The sequence below is a fragment of the Rutidosis leptorrhynchoides genome, chromosome 5 (genome assembly GCF_046630445.1).
Source record: "Rutidosis leptorrhynchoides isolate AG116_Rl617_1_P2 chromosome 5, CSIRO_AGI_Rlap_v1, whole genome shotgun sequence".
Lineage (NCBI taxonomy): Eukaryota > Viridiplantae > Streptophyta > Magnoliopsida > Asterales > Asteraceae > Rutidosis > Rutidosis leptorrhynchoides.
This window is the reverse complement of record NC_092337.1, coordinates 418615941-418637549: the sequence shown is the minus strand read 5'-3', so window position 1 is coordinate 418637549 and position 21609 is coordinate 418615941. Positions and strand designations below refer to the sequence as shown.

At 32.7% G+C, this 21609-nt stretch overlaps 1 protein-coding gene across 4 annotated transcripts; it reads left to right on the top strand.

Moving 5' to 3' along the window:
- The first annotated feature begins 17921 nt into the window (after positions 1-17921).
- LOC139847824 (uncharacterized) lies at positions 17922-20852 on the top strand. 4 transcript variants are annotated; one of them, XM_071837550.1, is made up of 6 exons: positions 17922-18301; positions 18583-18750; positions 18924-19046; positions 19401-19538; positions 20277-20351; positions 20704-20852. In XM_071837550.1, the coding sequence occupies exons 1-5, from the start codon at positions 17942-17944 to the stop codon at positions 20331-20333; spliced, it is 846 nt and encodes a 281-aa protein (XP_071693651.1). In that variant the 5' UTR covers positions 17922-17941; the 3' UTR covers positions 20334-20351; positions 20704-20852. The 4 variants fall into 4 exon arrangements, with proteins under 4 accessions (XP_071693651.1, XP_071693650.1, XP_071693649.1 ...); XM_071837549.1 differs by having other exon boundaries at positions 19218-19538; XM_071837548.1 differs by having other exon boundaries at positions 18924-19538; positions 20277-20346.
- The last annotated feature ends 757 nt before the right edge of the window (positions 20853-21609 follow it).

The window sequence follows — 21609 nt, the reverse complement described above, 5'->3', positions numbered from 1 at the left end:
CCCATAACCTCCTTGGCAATAGCCCATAATTTCCTTAGTTCTATCCCGCTCGTAAAACTCATTTTTAAAAGCGACATGCTCATAACCTCGTCGTAATATTTTATGTATAATATTACTAAAATATTAAGATTAATAATAATTTAATAATATAATAATAATAATAATAATAATAATAATAATAATAATAATAATAATAATAATAATAATAATAATAATAATAATAATAATAATAATAATAATAATTTAAATAAAATAAATACGGAGTAATAAGTGTGTAAACTGAGCAAAAACGAATTCAATTTATAGACCTTTCCTGAAATCTGACCCCATGCGATCGCATGGGTTTTATGCCTATTTTCCATGCGATCGCATGGCCCCAAAATCCAGCTCACATTTTTTTTGTATTTTTGTTTGTCGACATAATAATTAATAATATATATAATATATTTAATTTATATAATTAATTATATATTATATTAAATTCACATGCATAGTTAACTTGTAATTTTTGTTCCGATAAGTCGTACGTTGTTACGCGACTTATGTCCCGGTTCCGGTTTTTCGAGTGTCCCTTCGTACGCTGAGAAAACTTGTACATTACATTTTGGGACACGTACCTTAGTCAAAATATAGCCTTAAATTATCCCTAAATTATATCACTCGAAATATAACTTATACATTTGAGTGTTTTGGTCATTTACTTCTATAAATCATTGTCTCGATATTTGTTAAAATACATTTTAAAATAGTGTTTTACTGTAACAAAGTTACTGTAGCAAAGTCAATTTTCACTGTAGCAATTCACTGTAGCAAATACAATTTCTACTATAACAATTCACTGTAGCAAATAGTGATTTTCGAAAACACTGTAGCATTTTGGGTACTGTAGCAATTTGAAAATACTGTAGCAAATTAGTGTTTTACCGGTTCATCTTAAACGCTTTAGTTAACTTATCTAAATATCAATCGAATCAATAAACGAATGTTACTATCGTTTACTAAATAACTTGAAATTATATATATGTATATATCTTTTTAATATACATAAATCAGATTTTAAATACACATTGGAAGTTATTTATAAATAAATTTTAATAATAAATATTTCAACTTATCATATATATTCAAATAGATATTTAAACCAATAAGTTTAATGTACGGTATCAAACAATTAATACATTGTTACCTTTTTAAGTTATAGTATATATGTATCTATTTACATATAATTGTTCGCGAATCGTCGAAAACAACCGAAGGGTATTTAAATATATAAAAGTAGTTCAAAAATTTTGAGATTCAGTTTTACAGACTTTGCTTATCGTGTCGGAAATGTTAATCATACAAAGATTAAGTTTAAATTTGGTCAGAAAATTTCGGGTCATCACAACACCGCACCGCGGCCATATGAGGCGCAACGCGGCCCCAAGGCAGAATTGGTTACCGAATTTTGCCAAACTAGTGGACGTTAGGTATGGTGTAAGGCCGCGGCGCGACTTGTAGCCTGGAATCTGAAAGGGTGCCTTTTGATCCAAAAGGCATGTTGGTTCAAAACGTTGCTTGGCATTTTCTGGTCACTTTGGAAATGTTTTTATCATTGAAACAACATATTTAGACACCAAATAAGTGGTGTTGATTCCCAAGAGGTGTACCATTTCATTATGGTCACTTATGAAAGGTTGTGCCTCTTGATTCACACATTGGTCAACTATAAATAAAATGCACATTCATTTGAGAAAAAGGTTTCAGATTTTTTTTCCTCTCTCACACTCTCATCATTCTAGCAAACATTTCCTGCATTATACTTTTGCAAGGACAATTTTTCTTGGTCTTGAAAAAGATTGTTAAAACTAGTCTTATCCCAATATTGATTTCGTGCAACCCAAGACCCATAGGGGCGAAATACTCTATTGAGAAAGTAATTCATGATTCTAGTTTTATTGGACAATCCATATTTCCTAAAAAAAAGTGCATGGAGAGAAACAAGAAATGCAGTGGCGGAACATAGAGCAACCCAAAGGGGGTATCCGTCCCCCTGGATTTAACGGGAAAAAAAATTTTACACTAAAAATTTTTTTTTTTACCAAAAAATAAGGTTTTTTTTAGTGTTCGCCTGACAATGAAAAATTTATTAAATTTTTAGACTCGCCCCTTCTGTAGTCGAGTTTAAGTTCCGCCGCTGAAGAAATGGATGCAGACCATTCTCGTGGATCGTGACTCGCTCGTAAATAGCATGTAGTAAAGTTATATCATTTTCTAGTTTCGAAGCTCGTTGATTTTTCTTTATAATTGTTGGTTTTGTTGGCTCTTTCATTGTATGATGAAAGTGTTCGGTTATAAAGTTTTCATTTTTTCCCCCGATATAATTTCACCGTTATCCATAAAATCAGTACTATTCAAAACTAAAACCTAATTTCACGTCCCAACTCGACCCGTGTTGTGTCGATATCGTTACCAATTCCAATAACAGATGGCGGGATATTTTCCATAAGACCGATTGTATCGGTTAAGTTTGGGGGCGTGGCAAGCCTAGGTGGCAAGCAACCAACACCAATTTATGGTGTATCAATGTGTGGGATGGGGCATTTTTTGAGGCCTTCTTTGCCCTGCAACTAAAGAATCAACGGAGTGGGTTGCAATTTTATTAATTTTTATTATTTTAAAAATCTTATTTTTACTCCTTTTAATACTTAACCAATTATATTTTAACATATCATCACAATACTCCTAACCCATATCAAAACACCACACTACCACTACACAACAAAATCAACGTTCTAGTCAACAAAAAGGTACAAAAATCTGTTGGATTTAATCGGTTATATCACAATGTTTGGACAACATTTTATGCTAAGTTTTGATTAATTAATATTTACTTAGATGTTATAAGTTTAATTAATATTTGAGTCGGTAGTTTTCTGAATTGGTATTTAGCAACAACCACAAGTGTGATGCCCCGTACAAAACCATCGTGTACGAATCATCAACAACAGGATCATTACAAGGTTAAGTACTATATGCGTTTTCAAAAAGAGTTTGCATTCATAAATAAAGTGATGTCTAATCCAACATCGAATGTTTTACAATCCAAAAGCATGCTTCACTAAGTAGAAGCAAATAATAAGTGTATGTGACCACAACGGTCGTTACAAGTCATAGTTCAAAAGTAGTAAAGTATGAATGCAAGATAAAGTAGTTCATGCGACGACAACTCTAAGCAGCGGGTGTCTACAGCACGACTAGTACACAGCGGAAGCTAACCTCAAGCACCTGAGGAAAACATGCTTAAAAACGTCAACACAAAGGTTGGTGAGCTATAGTTTAAGTATAACAGTATGTAAGGTAGGCCATGAGATTTCAGTGCTACAAAGAGCGTTTCAAAATAGTATGATAAAGTATATGTTAACCGTGGGCACTTGGTAACTAACTTAACGTTTATACCCCCTGAAAGTACACTTGGCAAGTGCGTATGTATACAAAGTATTTGTGATGACCCAGAAATTTCGACTAAATTTAAACTTAATCTTTGTATGATTAACATTTCCAACACGATAATCAAAGTCTGTAAAACTGAATCTCAAAATTTTTGAATTACTTTTATATATTTAAATACCCTTCGGTTGTTTTCGACGATTCGCGAACAATTATATGTAAATAGATACATATATACTATAACATGAAAAGGTAACAATGTATTAATTGTCTGATACCGTACATTAAACTTATTGGTTTAAATATCTATTTGAATATATATGATAAGTTGAAATATTTATTATTAAAATTTATTTATAAATAACTTCCAATGTGTATTTAAAAAAACTGATTTATATATATTAAAAAGATATATACATATATATAATTTCAAGTTATTTAGTAAACGATAGTAACATTTCAAATTGCTACAGTACCCAAAATGCTACAGTGTTTTTGAAAATCACTATTTGCTACAGTGAAATTGACTTTGCTACAGTGAATTGCTACAGTAAAAATTGCCTTTGCTACAGTAACTTTGCTACAGTGGTATATTTTATGGATGATTTAAGACTATATTTTGACAAAGGTACGATTCACGAAACGTAAAGTACAAGTTTTCTCAGCGTACGAAAGGGCGTTCGAAAAACCGGAACCGGGACATAAGTCGAGTGACAACGTACGACTTATCGGAACAAAAATTACAAGTCAACTATGCACGTGAATTTAATATAATATATAATTAATTAATTTAAATTATATATATTATATTTATATTTATTTTATATTATGTCGACAAGCTAGGAGCCAAAACAATGTGAGCTGTCCCTGGTCCTCATGCGAGTCGCATGGCCAGAAGGCCATTTCCATGCGAGTCGCATGACTCCAGATTCCAGGCCAGGTACTATAAATTCAGGTGTTTTGCTCGAATGAAAAATAAAACACACATACACAAATATATATTACTCCGTATAATATTTATTATTATTATTATTATTATTATTATTATTATTATTATTATTATTATTATTATTATTATTAAGATTATTATTAATCTTATTAATCTTATTATTAGTATTATTATTTTTGCGATACAAAAATAATAATGTACATAAAATATTACGACGGAGTACTGTCCAAGTAATTTTCAAAACGAGTTTCCGAGAGAGCTAGAGCTAAGGAAAATATGGGTTATTGCCAAGGAGGTTATGGGTAATGTTCGGGGGTATTTTTGTGAATCAAACCTCGTGTTATTATCTCCGATGCGTCTACATGCTTTCCTACAATATTGTATATCAATATTAAACAGTGAGTTTCATATGATCCCTTTTTCAAACTATATTTTTGGGCTGAGAATACATGCGCAGTTTTATAAACTGTTTTACTAAATGGATACAAATACTAAAACTGATTTTGTGTGAGTTTCATTGATCCATTTTTTAATTGCTTTTGCAATATATATTTTTGGGCTGAGAATACATGCACTTTATTTTAAACGCAGTAGATACAAGTACATACTAAATTCTACACTGAGTTTGAACCGAAAATCCCTTAGCTTTGGTAACTAGTAACTGCCAGTTATAAGAACTGGTGGGCGCGAGTAGTAGTATATGGATCCATAGGGCTTGACATCCCCGTCCGAGCTAGAGCGCTAGCCTTTTAACGGACGTATGCTATTTGAGAAGCGTACACGTTGGTTTGCGTGTATTATTAAGATGATTATACAAAGGGTACAAATTATATATACGTTAAAGTTTAGTTACCAGGGTGCTCAATTTTGTAGAACCGATTGATAAACGTTTCGGATGAAACAACTGAAATCTTGTGGTCCACCTTTTATTTAAAACATAATGATAAACGTTTTGAATGAAACAACTGAACTTTTGTAATCCACATTGATATACGGATTATGTGTAATATTAAAACTATGAACTCACCAACCTTTGTGTTGACACTTGAAGCATGTTTATTCTCAGGTTCCCTAGAAGTCTTCCGCTGTTTGCTTAGATGTTAGACAAGCTATGTGCATGGAGTCTTACATGACATATTTTCAAGGAAACGTTGCATTCACCAAATCATCACCATGTATCTTATTTTGACTGCATTGTCAACGGAAATACTGTTGTAAACTATTATTTATGGTGATTGTCTATATGTAAAAATCATCATATGTCGAAAACCTTTGATTTAAATATTCATTTATGGTGCGCCTTTTCAAAAGAATGCAATGTTTATAAAACGTATCATATAGAGGTCAAATACCTCGCAATGAAATCAATTAATGACGTGTTCATCCATATGGATTTGGAGCGATCGTCACAGTATTAAACACTCGTTAAATGCTAGCGCTACTAGCCCGAGTGGGGATGTCAAACCCTATGGATCCATATCTAAGATTCGCGTTCATGGTTCAAAAACCAATGATTAAACGTTACCGAGCTAAAGGGAATGTTTATGCCGTTGTATAACCCACACATATATAAGTTTAAGTACTCGTGCCTAGTATGTAAAACATAAAATCCGCATGTATTCTCAGTTCCCAAAATAAGTTAAAGTAAAAAGGGAATGCTATAACTCACAATGATAATGTAGTCGTAAAGTCAGTTCGGAAAAGGTGTGCAAGTAATCGGTCCGAAGGTCCTCAACCTAAGGTAAATAGTACTAAGTCAGTAAATCGTCTTAATAGGTATAAAAGTATGTAAATAAGGTCTTAAGGGTCATCATCATTCATCATTTAACAAAAGGTGTAAAGTAGGTTTCGTTCATGAAAGTAGTTTAAAACAAAAGCTGACTTCGATCAGTCACCACGGCCTCTACCCTTACTGAATTAAGGTGAGAACAGTGGCCATGGCTCCGTATATGAGTCCTTTAAGTGTGGTAAAATTTACAGAAGCAAACTCGTCTTCGTTTGACCGTGGCAACGGTCTAAGTGCGAGTAGGTCAGAAATTTCTGCACAACGTTAAAGGACATAGTGACGATCGGAGGGCCATAAATTCTAAACCGTAACTCGGATTAAGACGAGTCCTATATGAAAAGTTATCTACTCGAAAATATCTATCTGAAAATCAAGGTCTCAGTAGCCCAGGTCTACTGGTCTGTTACAGAAACAGCAAAACAGTAGGCAGAGAACAGTAAGCAGAAAAATAATGGGTTCCGGTGGGTTTGGTGTTTGATGTTCATCATGGTTCTCATCCTTGATGCCTATAGCTTCAAGTGTACAACTCATTGATGTGTTTACATCATATTTACCAAGTTTTGACCATCATAACCCTTGTGCAAGTCTAAGACATGTAGCACAACTTCACTTAAGAGTTGTAAGTGTTTTGATGAACCAAAGTTACATCAAAGTCTTAGTTTTAACACATACATGAAATATGAAAGTAATGTAGAACTATAAACTTGAAAGTAAACTAACTAATCAAGATCTTAAAATGTAGAACATAGTTCTTAGTTAGATCTTGAAGATCCAAGACCCAAAAGTCTAGATCAAGCATAAGTATACAAAGTTATATTTAAAGAAAACTTATTTACATGTTCTTGAACTTTCAAAGTTAACTTTTAGTTCAAGATTAATGAGATCAAGACTAACTTGTAGTACTTGACCATTTAAACTAGTTACATGAAATTAAAGTGCAAGAATGAAGAAGTAAACTAAGTAAACATGTAATTTGTTCATGGTTGTTCATACTTTTAAAGATTCAAACCAAAGTTTGATCTTTAAGAATGTAAACTTGAAGTTTACTTTATGAATCACAAGTATGATTTTAATCAACACATGAACTTGCAATCTTTAAAGAAAGTATATGTAGAACCTAAACTAGAGAGTTTAGTTCTTGAATGTTCTTGTTAATACAAGATAAAGTGATGAACAAACTAGTGAGTTTGATTCATAATAACATGTAAGTAACTAACTAACAAAGACAAGTAACTAACAACAATGAGCAACAAGTATCAAACAACAAATGATGATGATGATTAGAGGTGAATATGTCACGGTTTTGTAAGAAAAGAAAAGGAAGAAAAGAAGTTCATAATGCTTACAAGAACTTGAGAGAAAGAGAGAAAAGTTGGAAGAAAGTAAGGTGTGTGTGAAGTGTAATGAACATGTGAAGGCTACAAGTAAGAAATAAATCAAAGTTTGAAAATAAAACCCACTCCCCCATGGAAGAAGCCCACGGTCGGCAGCAAAAGGAAGAGGGGAAGGATTTGTTTGTTGGTTACTTAGATGAAAAGTCTTAAAAGTTGGATACTTGGTGTTAGTTCATGGGGATTATGGACAAACTAGATTCTTATCTCCTTAACTAACTAGTTACCATATACAAGTAATAGTTACAAGTCTTATGGGCTAATTAAGTCCATTTAAAATGTAGGGTGGGCCTATAAGCTCCTAATCATGAGTCCATTAACTTTAAACAAGCTCAAGTTCCATAAATCACAAGTTAAACCAATTAAAGCCCAAGTAACTAACTAATAGTCTTAGTTAATCAAAATGATTAATAAAATTAATCATGAATGTAAATAATACTTGAAAATATTATTCGTGTAAGTTTCGTGTGTCACAAAGACGTTTCGGGCAATTAAAGTCAAGTACGGGTAATCATGGCAACATGTAAATGTAATAACATACATTCGTTTAATCACAAGTATTAATAATAACAATTATTAATAAATAAACGTTGGAAATTCCAGGGTCGTTACAATCAGTTTAGGAATGTGGGTTGATAATGGGTCCATAAAAAAACGTGTGCTAGTTAGTTGCTAGAATATCTCTTTGTTTTAATTATTTATATCCACTTTAATGTGAATGAAAAGATGCAGCCGTAGCCATGTAGTCCTACGCATATCATTTGCTCTTTATTTTTTTTTGCAAATTCACGACACAAAAATAAATTATATTCTGTATTTTGTTTTTCATTTGAATTGTTAGGACCTGTGATTAGGGATGGCAATTAACGTCAATCATAATTCAGTTGATCATATCTTTTAATCCGTTCATCAAAACTATTCGGTGTCTAAATGAAAAGTTATCGATTTTTCGCCAGCTTTCCAAAAACATGTATATCATATACCTTTTACCAGTAATATATGGATTTAATTCGTGATTCATTATAAACTGTTTAACGACGAAATTTAGCATACAAACATGTATAAATATATATACTCGAGTACTAGACATGGATACACTATTAATATATAATAGATAAAATATAAGTACTTACGTATTAATATTGAGATTCAATATTGTAGGAAAGTACGTAGACGTAACGGAGATGATAAACACTAGGTTTGATTCATAAATATATCCCCGAACATTACCCATAACCTCCTTGGCAATAGCCCATAATTTCCTTAGTTCTATCCCGCTCGTAAAACTCATTTTTAAAAGCGACATGCTCATAACCTCGTCGTAATATTTTATGTATAATATTACTAAAATATTAAGATTAATAATAATTTAATAATATAATAATAATAATAATAATAATAATAATAATAATAATAATAATAATAATAATAATAATAATAATAATAATAATAATTTAAATAAAATAAATACGGAGTAATAAGTGTGTAAACTGAGCAAAAACGAATTCAATTTATAGACCTTTCCTGAAATCTGACCCCATGCGATCGCATGGGTTTTATGCCTATTTTCCATGCGATCGCATGGCCCCAAAATCCAGCTCACATTTTTTTTGTATTTTTGTTTGTCGACATAATAATTAATAATATATATAATATATTTAATTTATATAATTAATTATATATTATATTAAATTTACATGCATAGTTAACTTGTAATTTTTGTTCCGATAAGTCGTACGTTGTTACGCGACTTATGTCCCGGTTCCGGTTTTTCGAGTGTCCCTTCGTACGCTGAGAAAACTTGTACATTACATTTTGGGACACGTACCTTAGTCAAAATATAGCCTTAAATTATCCCTAAATTATATCACTCGAAATATAACTTATACATTTGAGTGTTTTGGTCATTTACTTCTATAAATCATTGTCTCGATATTTGTTAAAATACATTTTAAAATAGTGTTTTACTGTAACAAAGTTACTGTAGCAAAGTCAATTTTCACTGTAGCAATTCACTGTAGCAAATACAATTTCTACTATAACAATTCACTGTAGCAAATAGTGATTTTCGAAAACACTGTAGCATTTTGGGTACTGTAGCAATTTGAAAATACTGTAGCAAATTAGTGTTTTACCGGTTCATCTTAAACGCTTTAGTTAACTTATCTAAATATCAATCGAATCAATAAACGAATGTTACTATCGTTTACTAAATAACTTGAAATTATATATATGTATATATCTTTTTAATATACATAAATCAGTTTTTAAATACACATTGGAAGTTATTTATAAATAAATTTTAATAATAAATATTTCAACTTATCATATATATTCAAATAGATATTTAAACCAATAAGTTTAATGTACGGTATCAAACAATTAATACATTGTTACCTTTTCAAGTTATAGTATATATGTATCTATTTACATATAATTGTTCGCGAATCGTCGAAAACAACCGAAGGGTATTTAAATATATAAAAGTAGTTCAAAAATTTTGAGATTCAGTTTTACAGACTTTGCTTATCGTGTCGGAAATGTTAATCATACAAAGATTAAGTTTAAATTTGGTCAGAAAATTTCGGGTCATCACAACACCGCACCGCGGCCATATGAGGCGCAACGCGGCCCCAAGGCAGAATTGGTTACCGAATTTTGCCAAACTAGTGGACGTTAGGTATGGTGTAAGGCCGCGGCGCGACTTGTAGCCTGGAATCTGAAAGGGTGCCTTTTGATCCAAAAGGCATGTTGGTTCAAAACGTTGCTTGGCATTTTCTGGTCACTTTGGAAATGTTTTTATCATTGAAACAACATATTTAGACACCAAATAAGTGGTGTTGATTCCCAAGAGGTGTACCATTTCATTATGGTCACTTATGAAAGGTTGTGCCTCTTGATTCACACATTGGTCAACTATAAATAAAATGCACATTCATTTGAGAAAAAGGTTTCAGATTTTTTTTCCTCTCTCACACTCTCATCATTCTAGCAAACATTTCCTGCATTATACTTTTGCAAGGACAATTTTTCTTGGTCTTGAAAAAGATTGTTAAAACTAGTCTTATCCCAATATTGATTTCGTGCAACCCAAGACCCATAGGGGCGAAATACTCTATTGAGAAAGTAATTCATGATTCTAGTTTTATTGGACAATCCATATTTCCTAACAAAAAGTGCATGGAGAGAAACAAGAAATGCAGTGGCGGAACATAGAGCAACCCAAAGGGGGTATCCGTCCCCCTGGATTTAACGGGAAAAAAAATTTTACACTAAAAATTTTTTTTTTTACCAAAAAATAAGGTTTTTTTTAGTGTTCGCCTGACAATGAAAAATTTATTAAATTTTTAGACTCGCCCCTTCTGTAGTCGAGTTTAAGTTCCGCCGCTGAAGAAATGGATGCAGACCATTCTCGTGGATCGTGACTCGCTCGTAAATAGCATGTAGTAAAGTTATATCATTTTCTAGTTTCGAAGCTCGTTGATTTTTCTTTATAATTGTTGGTTTTGTTGGCTCTTTCATTGTATGATGAAAGTGTTCGGTTATAAAGTTTTCATTTTTTCCCCCGATATAATTTCACCGTTATCCATAAAATCAGTACTATTCAAAACTAAAACCTAATTTCACGTCCCAACTCGACCCGTGTTGTGTCGATATCGTTACCAATTCCAATAACAGATGGCGGGATATTTTCCATAAGACCGATTGTATCGGTTAAGTTTGGGGGCGTGGCAAGCCTAGGTGGCAAGCAACCAACACCAATTTATGGTGTATCAATGTGTGGGATGGGGCATTTTTTGAGGCCTTCTTTGCCCTGCAACTAAAGAATCAACGGAGTGGGTTGCAATTTTATTAATTTTTATTATTTTAAAAATCTTATTTTTACTCCTTTTAATACTTAACCAATTATATTTTAACATATCATCACAATACTCCTAACCCATATCAAAACACCACACTACCACTACACAACAAAATCAACGTTCTAGTCAACAAAAAGGTACAAAAATCTGTTGGATTTAATCGGTTATATCACAATGTTTGGACAACATTTTATGCTAAGTTTTGATTAATTAATATTTACTTAGATGTTATAAGTTTAATTAATATTTGAGTCGGTAGTTTTCTGAATTGGTATTTAGCAACAACCACAAGTGTGATGCCCCGTACAAAACCATCGTGTACGAATCATCAACAACAGGATCATTACAAGGTTAAGTACTATATGCGTTTTCAAAAAGAGTTTGCATTCATAAATAAAGTGATGTCTAATCCAACATCGAATGTTTTACAATCCAAAAGCATGCTTCACTAAGTAGAAGCAAATAATAAGTGTATGTGACCACAACGGTCGTTACAAGTCATAGTTCAAAAGTAGTAAAGTATGAATGCAAGATAAAGTAGTTCATGCGACGACAACTCTAAGCAGCGGGTGTCTACAGCACGACTAGTACACAGCGGAAGCTAACCTCAAGCACCTGAGGAAAACATGCTTAAAAACGTCAACACAAAGGTTGGTGAGCTATAGTTTAAGTATAACAGTATGTAAGGTAGGCCATGAGATTTCAGTGCTACAAAGAGCGTTTCAAAATAGTATGATAAAGTATATGTTAACCGTGGGCACTTGGTAACTAACTTAACGTTTATACCCCCTGAAAGTACACTTGGCAAGTGCGTATGTATACAAAGTATTTGTGATGACCCAGAAATTTCGACTAAATTTAAACTTAATCTTTGTATGATTAACATTTCCAACACGATAATCAAAGTCTGTAAAACTGAATCTCAAAATTTTTGAATTACTTTTATATATTTAAATACCCTTCGGTTGTTTTCGACGATTCGCGAACAATTATATGTAAATAGATACATATATACTATAACATGAAAAGGTAACAATGTATTAATTGTCTGATACCGTACATTAAACTTATTGGTTTAAATATCTATTTGAATATATATGATAAGTTGAAATATTTATTATTAAAATTTATTTATAAATAACTTCCAATGTGTATTTAAAAAAACTGATTTATATATATTAAAAAGATATATACATATATATAATTTCAAGTTATTTAGTAAACGATAGTAACATTTCAAATTGCTACAGTACCCAAAATGCTACAGTGTTTTTGAAAATCACTATTTGCTACAGTGAAATTGACTTTGCTACAGTGAATTGCTACAGTAAAAATTGCCTTTGCTACAGTAACTTTGCTACAGTGGTATATTTTATGGATGATTTAAGACTATATTTTGACAAAGGTACGATTCACGAAACGTAAAGTACAAGTTTTCTCAGCGTACGAAAGGGCGTTCGAAAAACCGGAACCGGGACATAAGTCGAGTGACAACGTACGACTTATCGGAACAAAAATTACAAGTCAACTATGCACGTGAATTTAATATAATATATAATTAATTAATTTAAATTATATATATTATATTTATATTTATTTTATATTATGTCGACAAGCTAGGAGCCAAAACAATGTGAGCTGTCCCTGGTCCTCATGCGAGTCGCATGGCCAGAAGGCCATTTCCATGCGAGTCGCATGACTCCAGATTCCAGGCCAGGTACTATAAATTCAGGTGTTTTGCTCGAATGAAAAATAAAACACACATACACAAATATATATTACTCCGTATAATATTTATTATTATTATTATTATTATTATTATTATTATTATTATTATTATTAAGATTATTATTAATCTTATTAATCTTATTATTAGTATTATTATTTTTGCGATACAAAAATAATAATGTACATAAAATATTACGACGGAGTACTGTCCAAGTAATTTTCAAAACGAGTTTCCGAGAGAGCTAGAGCTAAGGAAAATATGGGTTATTGCCAAGGAGGTTATGGGTAATGTTCGGGGGTATTTTTGTGAATCAAACCTCGTGTTATTATCTCCGATGCGTCTACATGCTTTCCTACAATATTGTATATCAATATTAAACAGTGAGTTTCATATGATCCCTTTTTCAAACTATATTTTTGGGCTGAGAATACATGCGCAGTTTTATAAACTGTTTTACTAAATGGATACAAATACTAAAACTGATTTTGTGTGAGTTTCATTGATCCATTTTTTAATTGCTTTTGCAATATATATTTTTGGGCTGAGAATACATGCACTTTATTTTAAACGCAGTAGATACAAGTACATACTAAATTCTACACTGAGTTTGAACCGAAAATCCCTTAGCTTTGGTAACTAGTAACTGCCAGTTATAAGAACTGGTGGGCGCGAGTAGTAGTATATGGATCCATAGGGCTTGACATCCCCGTCCGAGCTAGAGCGCTAGCCTTTTAACGGACGTATGCTATTTGAGAAGCGTACACGTTGGTTTGCGTGTATTATTAAGATGATTATACAAAGGGTACAAATTATATATACGTTAAAGTTTAGTTACCAGGGTGCTCAATTTTGTAGAACCGATTGATAAACGTTTCGGATGAAACAACTGAAATCTTGTGGTCCACCTTTTATTTAAAACATAATGATAAACGTTTTGAATGAAACAACTGAACTTTTGTAATCCACATTGATATACGGATTATGTGTAATATTAAAACTATGAACTCACCAACCTTTGTGTTGACACTTGAAGCATGTTTATTCTCAGGTTCCCTAGAAGTCTTCCGCTGTTTGCTTAGATGTTAGACAAGCTATGTGCATGGAGTCTTACATGACATATTTTCAAGGAAACGTTGCATTCACCAAATCATCACCATGTATCTTATTTTGACTGCATTGTCAACGGAAATACTGTTGTAAACTATTATTTATGGTGATTGTCTATATGTAAAAATCATCATATGTCGAAAACCTTTGATTTAAATATTCATTTATGGTGCGCCTTTTCAAAAGAATGCAATGTTTATAAAACGTATCATATAGAGGTCAAATACCTCGCAATGAAATCAATTAATGACGTGTTCGTCCATATGGATTTGGAGCGATCGTCACAGTATTAAACACTCGTTAAATGCTAGCGCTACTAGCCCGAGTGGGGATGTCAAACCCTATGGATCCATATCTAAGATTCGCGTTCATGGTTCAAAAACCAATGATTAAACGTTACCGAGCTAAAGGGAATGTTTATGCCGTTGTATAACCCACACATATATAAGTTTAAGTACTCGTGCCTAGTATGTAAAACATAAAATCCGCATGTATTCTCAGTTCCCAAAATAAGTTAAAGTAAAAAGGGAATGCTATAACTCACAATGATAATGTAGTCGTAAAGTCAGTTCGGAAAAGGTGTGCAAGTAATCGGTCCGAAGGTCCTCAACCTAAGGCAAATAGTACTAAGTCAGTAAATCGTCTTAATAGGTATAAAAGTATGTAAATAAGGTCTTAAGGGTCATCATCATTCATCATTTAACAAAAGGTGTAAAGTAGGTTTCGTTCATGAAAGTAGTTTAAAACAAAAGCTGACTTCGATCAGTCACCACGGCCTCTACCCTTACTGAATTAAGGTGAGAACAGTGGCCATGGCTCCGTATATGAGTCCTTTAAGTGTGGTAAAATTTACAGAAGCAAACTCGTCTTCGTTTGACCGTGGCAACGGTCTAAGTGCGAGTAGGTCAGAAATTTCTGCACAACGTTAAAGGACATAGTGACGATCGGAGGGCCATAAATTCTAAACCGTAACTCGGATTAAGACGAGTCCTATATGAAAAGTTATCTACTCGAAAATATCTATCTGAAAATCAAGGTCTCAGTAGCCCAGGTCTACTGGTCTGTTACAGAAACAGCAAAACAGTAGGCAGAGAACAGTAAGCAGAAAAATAATGGGTTCCGGTGGGTTTGGTGTTTGATGTTCATCATGGTTCTCATCCTTGATGCCTATAGCTTCAAGTGTACAACTCATTGATGTGTTTACATCATATTTACCAAGTTTTGACCATCATAACCCTTGTGCAAGTCTAAGACATGTAGCACAACTTCACTTAAGAGTTGTAAGTGTTTTGATGAACCAAAGTTACATCAAAGTCTTAGTTTTAACACATACATGAAATATGAAAGTAATGTAGAACTATAAACTTGAAAGTAAACTAACTAATCAAGATCTTAAAATGTAGAACATAGTTCTTAGTTAGATCTTGAAGATCCAAGACCCAAAAGTCTAGATCAAGCATAAGTATACAAAGTTATATTTAAAGAAAACTTATTTACATGTTCTTGAACTTTCAAAGTTAACTTTTAGTTCAAGATTAATGAGATCAAGACTAACTTGTAGTACTTGACCATTTAAACTAGTTACATGAAATTAAAGTGCAAGAATGAAGAAGTAAACTAAGTAAACATGTAATTTGTTCATGGTTGTTCATACTTTTAAAGATTCAAACCAAAGTTTGATCTTTAAGAATGTAAACTTGAAGTTTACTTTATGAATCACAAGTATGATTTTAATCAACACATGAACTTGCAATCTTTAAAGAAAGTATATGTAGAACCTAAACTAGAGAGTTTAGTTCTTGAATGTTCTTGTTAATACAAGATAAAGTGATGAACAAACTAGTGAGTTTGATTCATAATAACATGTAAGTAACTAACTAACAAAGACAAGTAACTAACAACAATGAGCAACAAGTATCAAACAACAAATGATGATGATGATTAGAGGTGAATATGTCACGGTTTTGTAAGAAAAGAAAAGGAAGAAAAGAAGTTCATAATGCTTACAAGAACTTGAGAGAAAGAGAGAAAAGTTGGAAGAAAGTAAGGTGTGTGTGAAGTGTAATGAACATGTGAAGGCTACAAGTAAGAAATAAATCAAAGTTTGAAAATAAAACCCACTCCCCCATGGAAGAAGCCCACGGTCGGCAGCAAAAGGAAGAGGGGAAGGATTTGTTTGTTGGTTACTTAGATGAAAAGTCTTAAAAGTTGGATACTTGGTGTTAGTTCATGGGGATTATGGACAAACTAGATTCTTATCTCCTTAACTAACTAGTTACCATATACAAGTAATAGTTACAAGTCTTATGGGCTAATTAAGTCCATTTAAAATGTAGGGTGGGCCTATAAGCTCCTAATCATGAGTCCATTAACTTTAAACAAGCTCAAGTTCCATAAATCACAAGTTAAACCAATTAAAGCCCAAGTAACTAACTAATAGTCTTAGTTAATCAAAATGATTAATAAAATTAATCATGAATGTAAATAATACTTGAAAATATTATTCGTGTAAGTTTCGTGTGTCACAAAGACGTTTCGGGCAATTAAAGTCAAGTACGGGTAATCATGGCAACATGTAAATGTAATAACATACATTCGTTTAATCACAAGTATTAATAATAACAATTATTAATAAATAAACGTTGGAAATTCCAGGGTCGTTACAATCAGTTTAGGAATGTGGGTTGATAATGGGTCCATAAAAAAACGTGTGCTAGTTAGTTGCTAGAATATCTCTTTGTTTTAGTTATTTATATCCACTTTAATGTGAATGAAAAGATGCAGCCGTAGCCATGTAGTCCTACGCATATCATTTGCTCTTTATTTTTTTTTGCAAATTCACGACACAAAAATAAATTATATTCTGTATTTTGTTTTTCATTTGAATTGTTAGGACCTGTGATTAGGGATGGCAATAGATCGAATATGGACGGATGAGGCCGTATCCATATCCATATCCATTTATTTTTTTTAGTTTTCATCCATCCATATCCATATCCGTCGGGTGAAGCGGGTTAATGGATAATTATCCATATCCGTTTAGATTTATCTTATTTTTAACAATTATAAGCGGTGGTTCATTATATACGATCAAAAGTAATATTTTTTAATAGTTTATGCGACCGAAAGTCACATTTTTACTAATCTATATAACAAATATTCAATAAATAGCTTATTAAATGTGTAAAGATATCGACATGTAAGTTGCTTACTTTTAATTACATGAAATCACATTTAAACCATCAAAGTACGATAAATACATTTAAATAAATTAAACAAAATAAAATATAAGAATAAAGTTATATTTTTAGAGAAAATATAACGAAAGATGAATATGAATATAATTAATGAACTATCACTACATAAATGATACTAATTTGAGTGATAAATTTATATATTTAGTTATTTCGGGTGAAAGCGGGTTCATCCGTAGATGAAATTTTTTCGTTCATATCCATTTAGATCGTCCATATTCACGAATAATCGGGTGGATCGGATGGATATCCACTTGATCGGGTATCCATTGCAATCCCTAAGGCTGTGATCCAACAAAATCAATTCACCGCAGACCCCCAATCACTACAAATAGTCTGACAATTAACAAATACGACGAGTAAAAAAAATTAAATACAGTTCCCATATTTATTTAATCAAGTCGGTGACCTCACTTTAGAACGTGTTACGGTAATGGCTAAGGTTTTTGACATTAACACCCCCCGACTTTCTAATCTCAGACTTAGACTTATTAATGACACAGACTCAAATGCTATCAATGTGATTGCACCTCAACTTGAGAGTCTAACTATAATTGATTGCTCAATTAAGGACTTGAATATTCAATCAGGATTTTCGTCATTCTACTACAAAGGTTACGATCCTCCACAGTGGTTTAAAAAGTGTTTTCATTCTGTGAACAAAGTAACTATCAGCTTGTCCATATATTTTTCAAATCAGCCATATATGCAGGAAGAGGCTCGTGGTATTATTAACTTGCTTCAGGACCTACGTAGTGTCAGATTTCTGACGCTTAACGTGGACATTGTTGAGGTACGGTGATCTAGTATGGGCTTTAATGATATGTTAACATTATTCTTACATGAGTACTGATACCATTTTCTTAGCATACATAATTAGAGTTGGTTATTACAATTGAACAGAAATGAAGTAGATCTGTATGCATAGTTTTTTCCATATTTATATATAATGTGTGGTTTTCATTAGCCGTGCTATTCAAGATCTTTGAAAGGTGAACGGGTATAGAACTTGTTTATTTATTTATATGCATAATTAATCTTTGTATGCATAAATAATCTTTATTATATGTGCAGTGTATTTCCTCATTCCCGGAGTTAGTATCTGGTCAGCCTTCGCCATTTAGCAACTTGATTAGCTTGAAAGTAGATTGTGGGACAAGGGATACATGCAAGGTTAATATATCTACTGAAGCTAGAAAGTTCTTGCTTGAGAAATCCCCAACTGCCACATTCACCGTAAAGGTACTTTCATCATTTTATTTATTTGTACTTTCCACGTATCGATTATATTACTGTGTGTGATTTTCAACTGCATGAAACTGATTGAATAATAGAGTGTTCCTATGGACCTTTTGTCTTAATAACAAGAGTAACTCAAGGGATACCTTGTCTCAAGTTACTTAACTTGCATGCAGGAACAACATACAGAAGCAATGAAAGAGAAAGAGGTGAAGGAGCAGATAAAGGCAGACATTGAAGATCTTCTGAGGAAACTAAAAGCATTACTAGAGCAGGACAGTATAATTACTGAGAAAAAGGTAGTTATCGAGAACCTTTTGAATGATATACAAAAAATATGGACCAAGAAAAAAGAGACCCAAATTGAATCTTCTGAGAGGGTTCAAATAGAGGAGATAGTGTCTAGATTGAGAGATATTGTGGATATGTTAATGCAATTAGTTAACGATCTTGAACCCTTGATTTCAAAGACGATGCAGATCAGATGTTTATTATGTATCTTGCCTAAAAGACATAGGGAACATATGGTAGCGTATTATAGGCAGCATGGTCAAGTAGTAGCACAAGCAACCGCACTAATTACCCGTCAAGCATCACTCAAGGATTTTGTATATAAAATGATGGATGCTCTTGAACCACTGATTGCTCGTCAGGTTGAACAAGTAGAAGCACTGAGTGCTCTTCAGGCCTCAAAAACCAAAATTATTGGTGCGTTTAGGTCTTCAATATCTCAAGTTGTTTCCAGCACCAGACATCCTCTGCCATCACAAACATCATCTTCTTCAACGATTGTGAGTTTTTTATTTATTTCATATTTGAATCTGTCTGTCCTTAGTTACAGACTTGCAGGTTATATGTGTGGGTTATGGGGTTTGGTTGAATCGCTTCATATTTAGTAGGGGCTTAAGCCAGGTGGAGTCAGGATTGGTTCATCCTTTTAATAATTTTTTTTTGGAAGTTATTATTGAGTTATAAGATCACATAAGAAAATGTTAGTATTAGTATTAGTGATTAGAAATTGCTTTACAGCACTCATGCCCAACGTCTCCAACCGGTGTATTTTAATTTTTCCGGCCAACTCCCAACTTTCACCAACCTAATTAATTCCTTCCATCTCCCATTTTTTTCACATCCTTAACCCAAAAAATTGACCATCGGTAATAACTTTCCTCTCTTCAATTGGAAATGGTTCTGATCTGTGCTTTCTCCCAATTTACAGTCATCATTTAAGGCTAGCATAATGATTACTTTACTATGTTGTGAGAAAAATATTCCTAACATCTTTAAATGAAAAATGAAATCTCCTTGCAATTTGCAAATAAAAAAGTCTTTTATTTGAAACCCAAATTGTAACTTGTAAGACAAACCAATTTAGTTACTCAGTCTGATTCTTTCTTTTTTTTTCTTCATATTGTTCTATTATATATGCTGGAAATAAAACTCGACCCATTTATAACCAAATGGGACCTTAACTTTCACAGTTGTAATCCAGTAATCTGGCTTTCTAACATGTTTATAATTAATGTCAGGTTCCTACACCCTCGACCTCAACTCAAGTATCAACAACCCAATGCCATGAGCTGTGAACCACCTGCCCAGGTGAGGTACGTATTTTTTATATGCAGCGGCTGCGCGCTTATTCATAAATCCAACTATTAAGCATTGTGCTGTTTTTGAAAGTATCCTGGTTACATAACTGTCTCATTCTTTTTCTTCATACTATATGTTCTAATATCATTTGGTGTACATAGAAGTTGCATATTCTAATTTATGCAAAACATTAACCATAATTTATTCAGTTACACAACTGAAGTGCTAACAAAAGTTTTTCTACTTACATCATGGTGTCTTTGAACTTGTTGCTTGTCTGATTAAACTCTGCAAGCTTAGCTGCTTTTGGTCTCGCTCAATTTCATCCATTTTTATGGTTATGTTCGTTGTCCAATGTCTATGCAGATCATGCCAACTTGAAGACGGTGGCTGCTATAGAAGTGCCAACTTGAAGATGTTTGTCTTCGCTAGATCAATGAAAACTTTCCATGAAAATGTAGGTTATCACTGTTAGGCGTTGACTTTTTTGAAGCTTTGAATCTTACTTTTCGTTTTTTTTTTTGGCAAAAAAATGAAACGAATCTTACTTTTTGTACTTTGTACCTTTTCTTATGCCTTTACTTCTAATTGTTATTGTATAATTGTTATATGATGACTTTCAAAAGCACTTTTATGAAGTCCATGGTAGATCGTAACTATCTTGTGAAATCACACACACACATATATATATATATATATATATATATATATATATATATATATATATATATATATATATATATATATATACACATCAAAAAATTACCGAAACACCGAATTCCCAACAAACCACCACTGGAACACCTAAAAAACAGGCCACCATCGGAAAAGCGAACCACCACTAGAAAACCAGACTCTGAAACTGGACCAACGGGCCACCACCAGACTACCTAAAGACCACCAAAACACCACCAGACCAACAGAACACCACTGAACTACCGGAACACCACTAGACCACCACCAGATCACTTCTCGGAGCACCGGATCACCACCGAATCACCATATCAATTACTACTTATAATTATCCGTTACTTATTAATTTCGCGAATTCAGGGATGTACACTAGTTGCGAATTCAGGGATGTACACTAGTTTATTATAAATGTATAACACGTTTATAAAATGGCCAACGATAAATTCACTTATAAATTTGATAGATCCACTCATACTTTGCACTGCAGACGTGTACAGTACAAATATACAATACATATTTAAAAAATGTGAGTAGATATATCATTACCTAAAATATAAGTTCATTGAAAGAGCTCCAAGT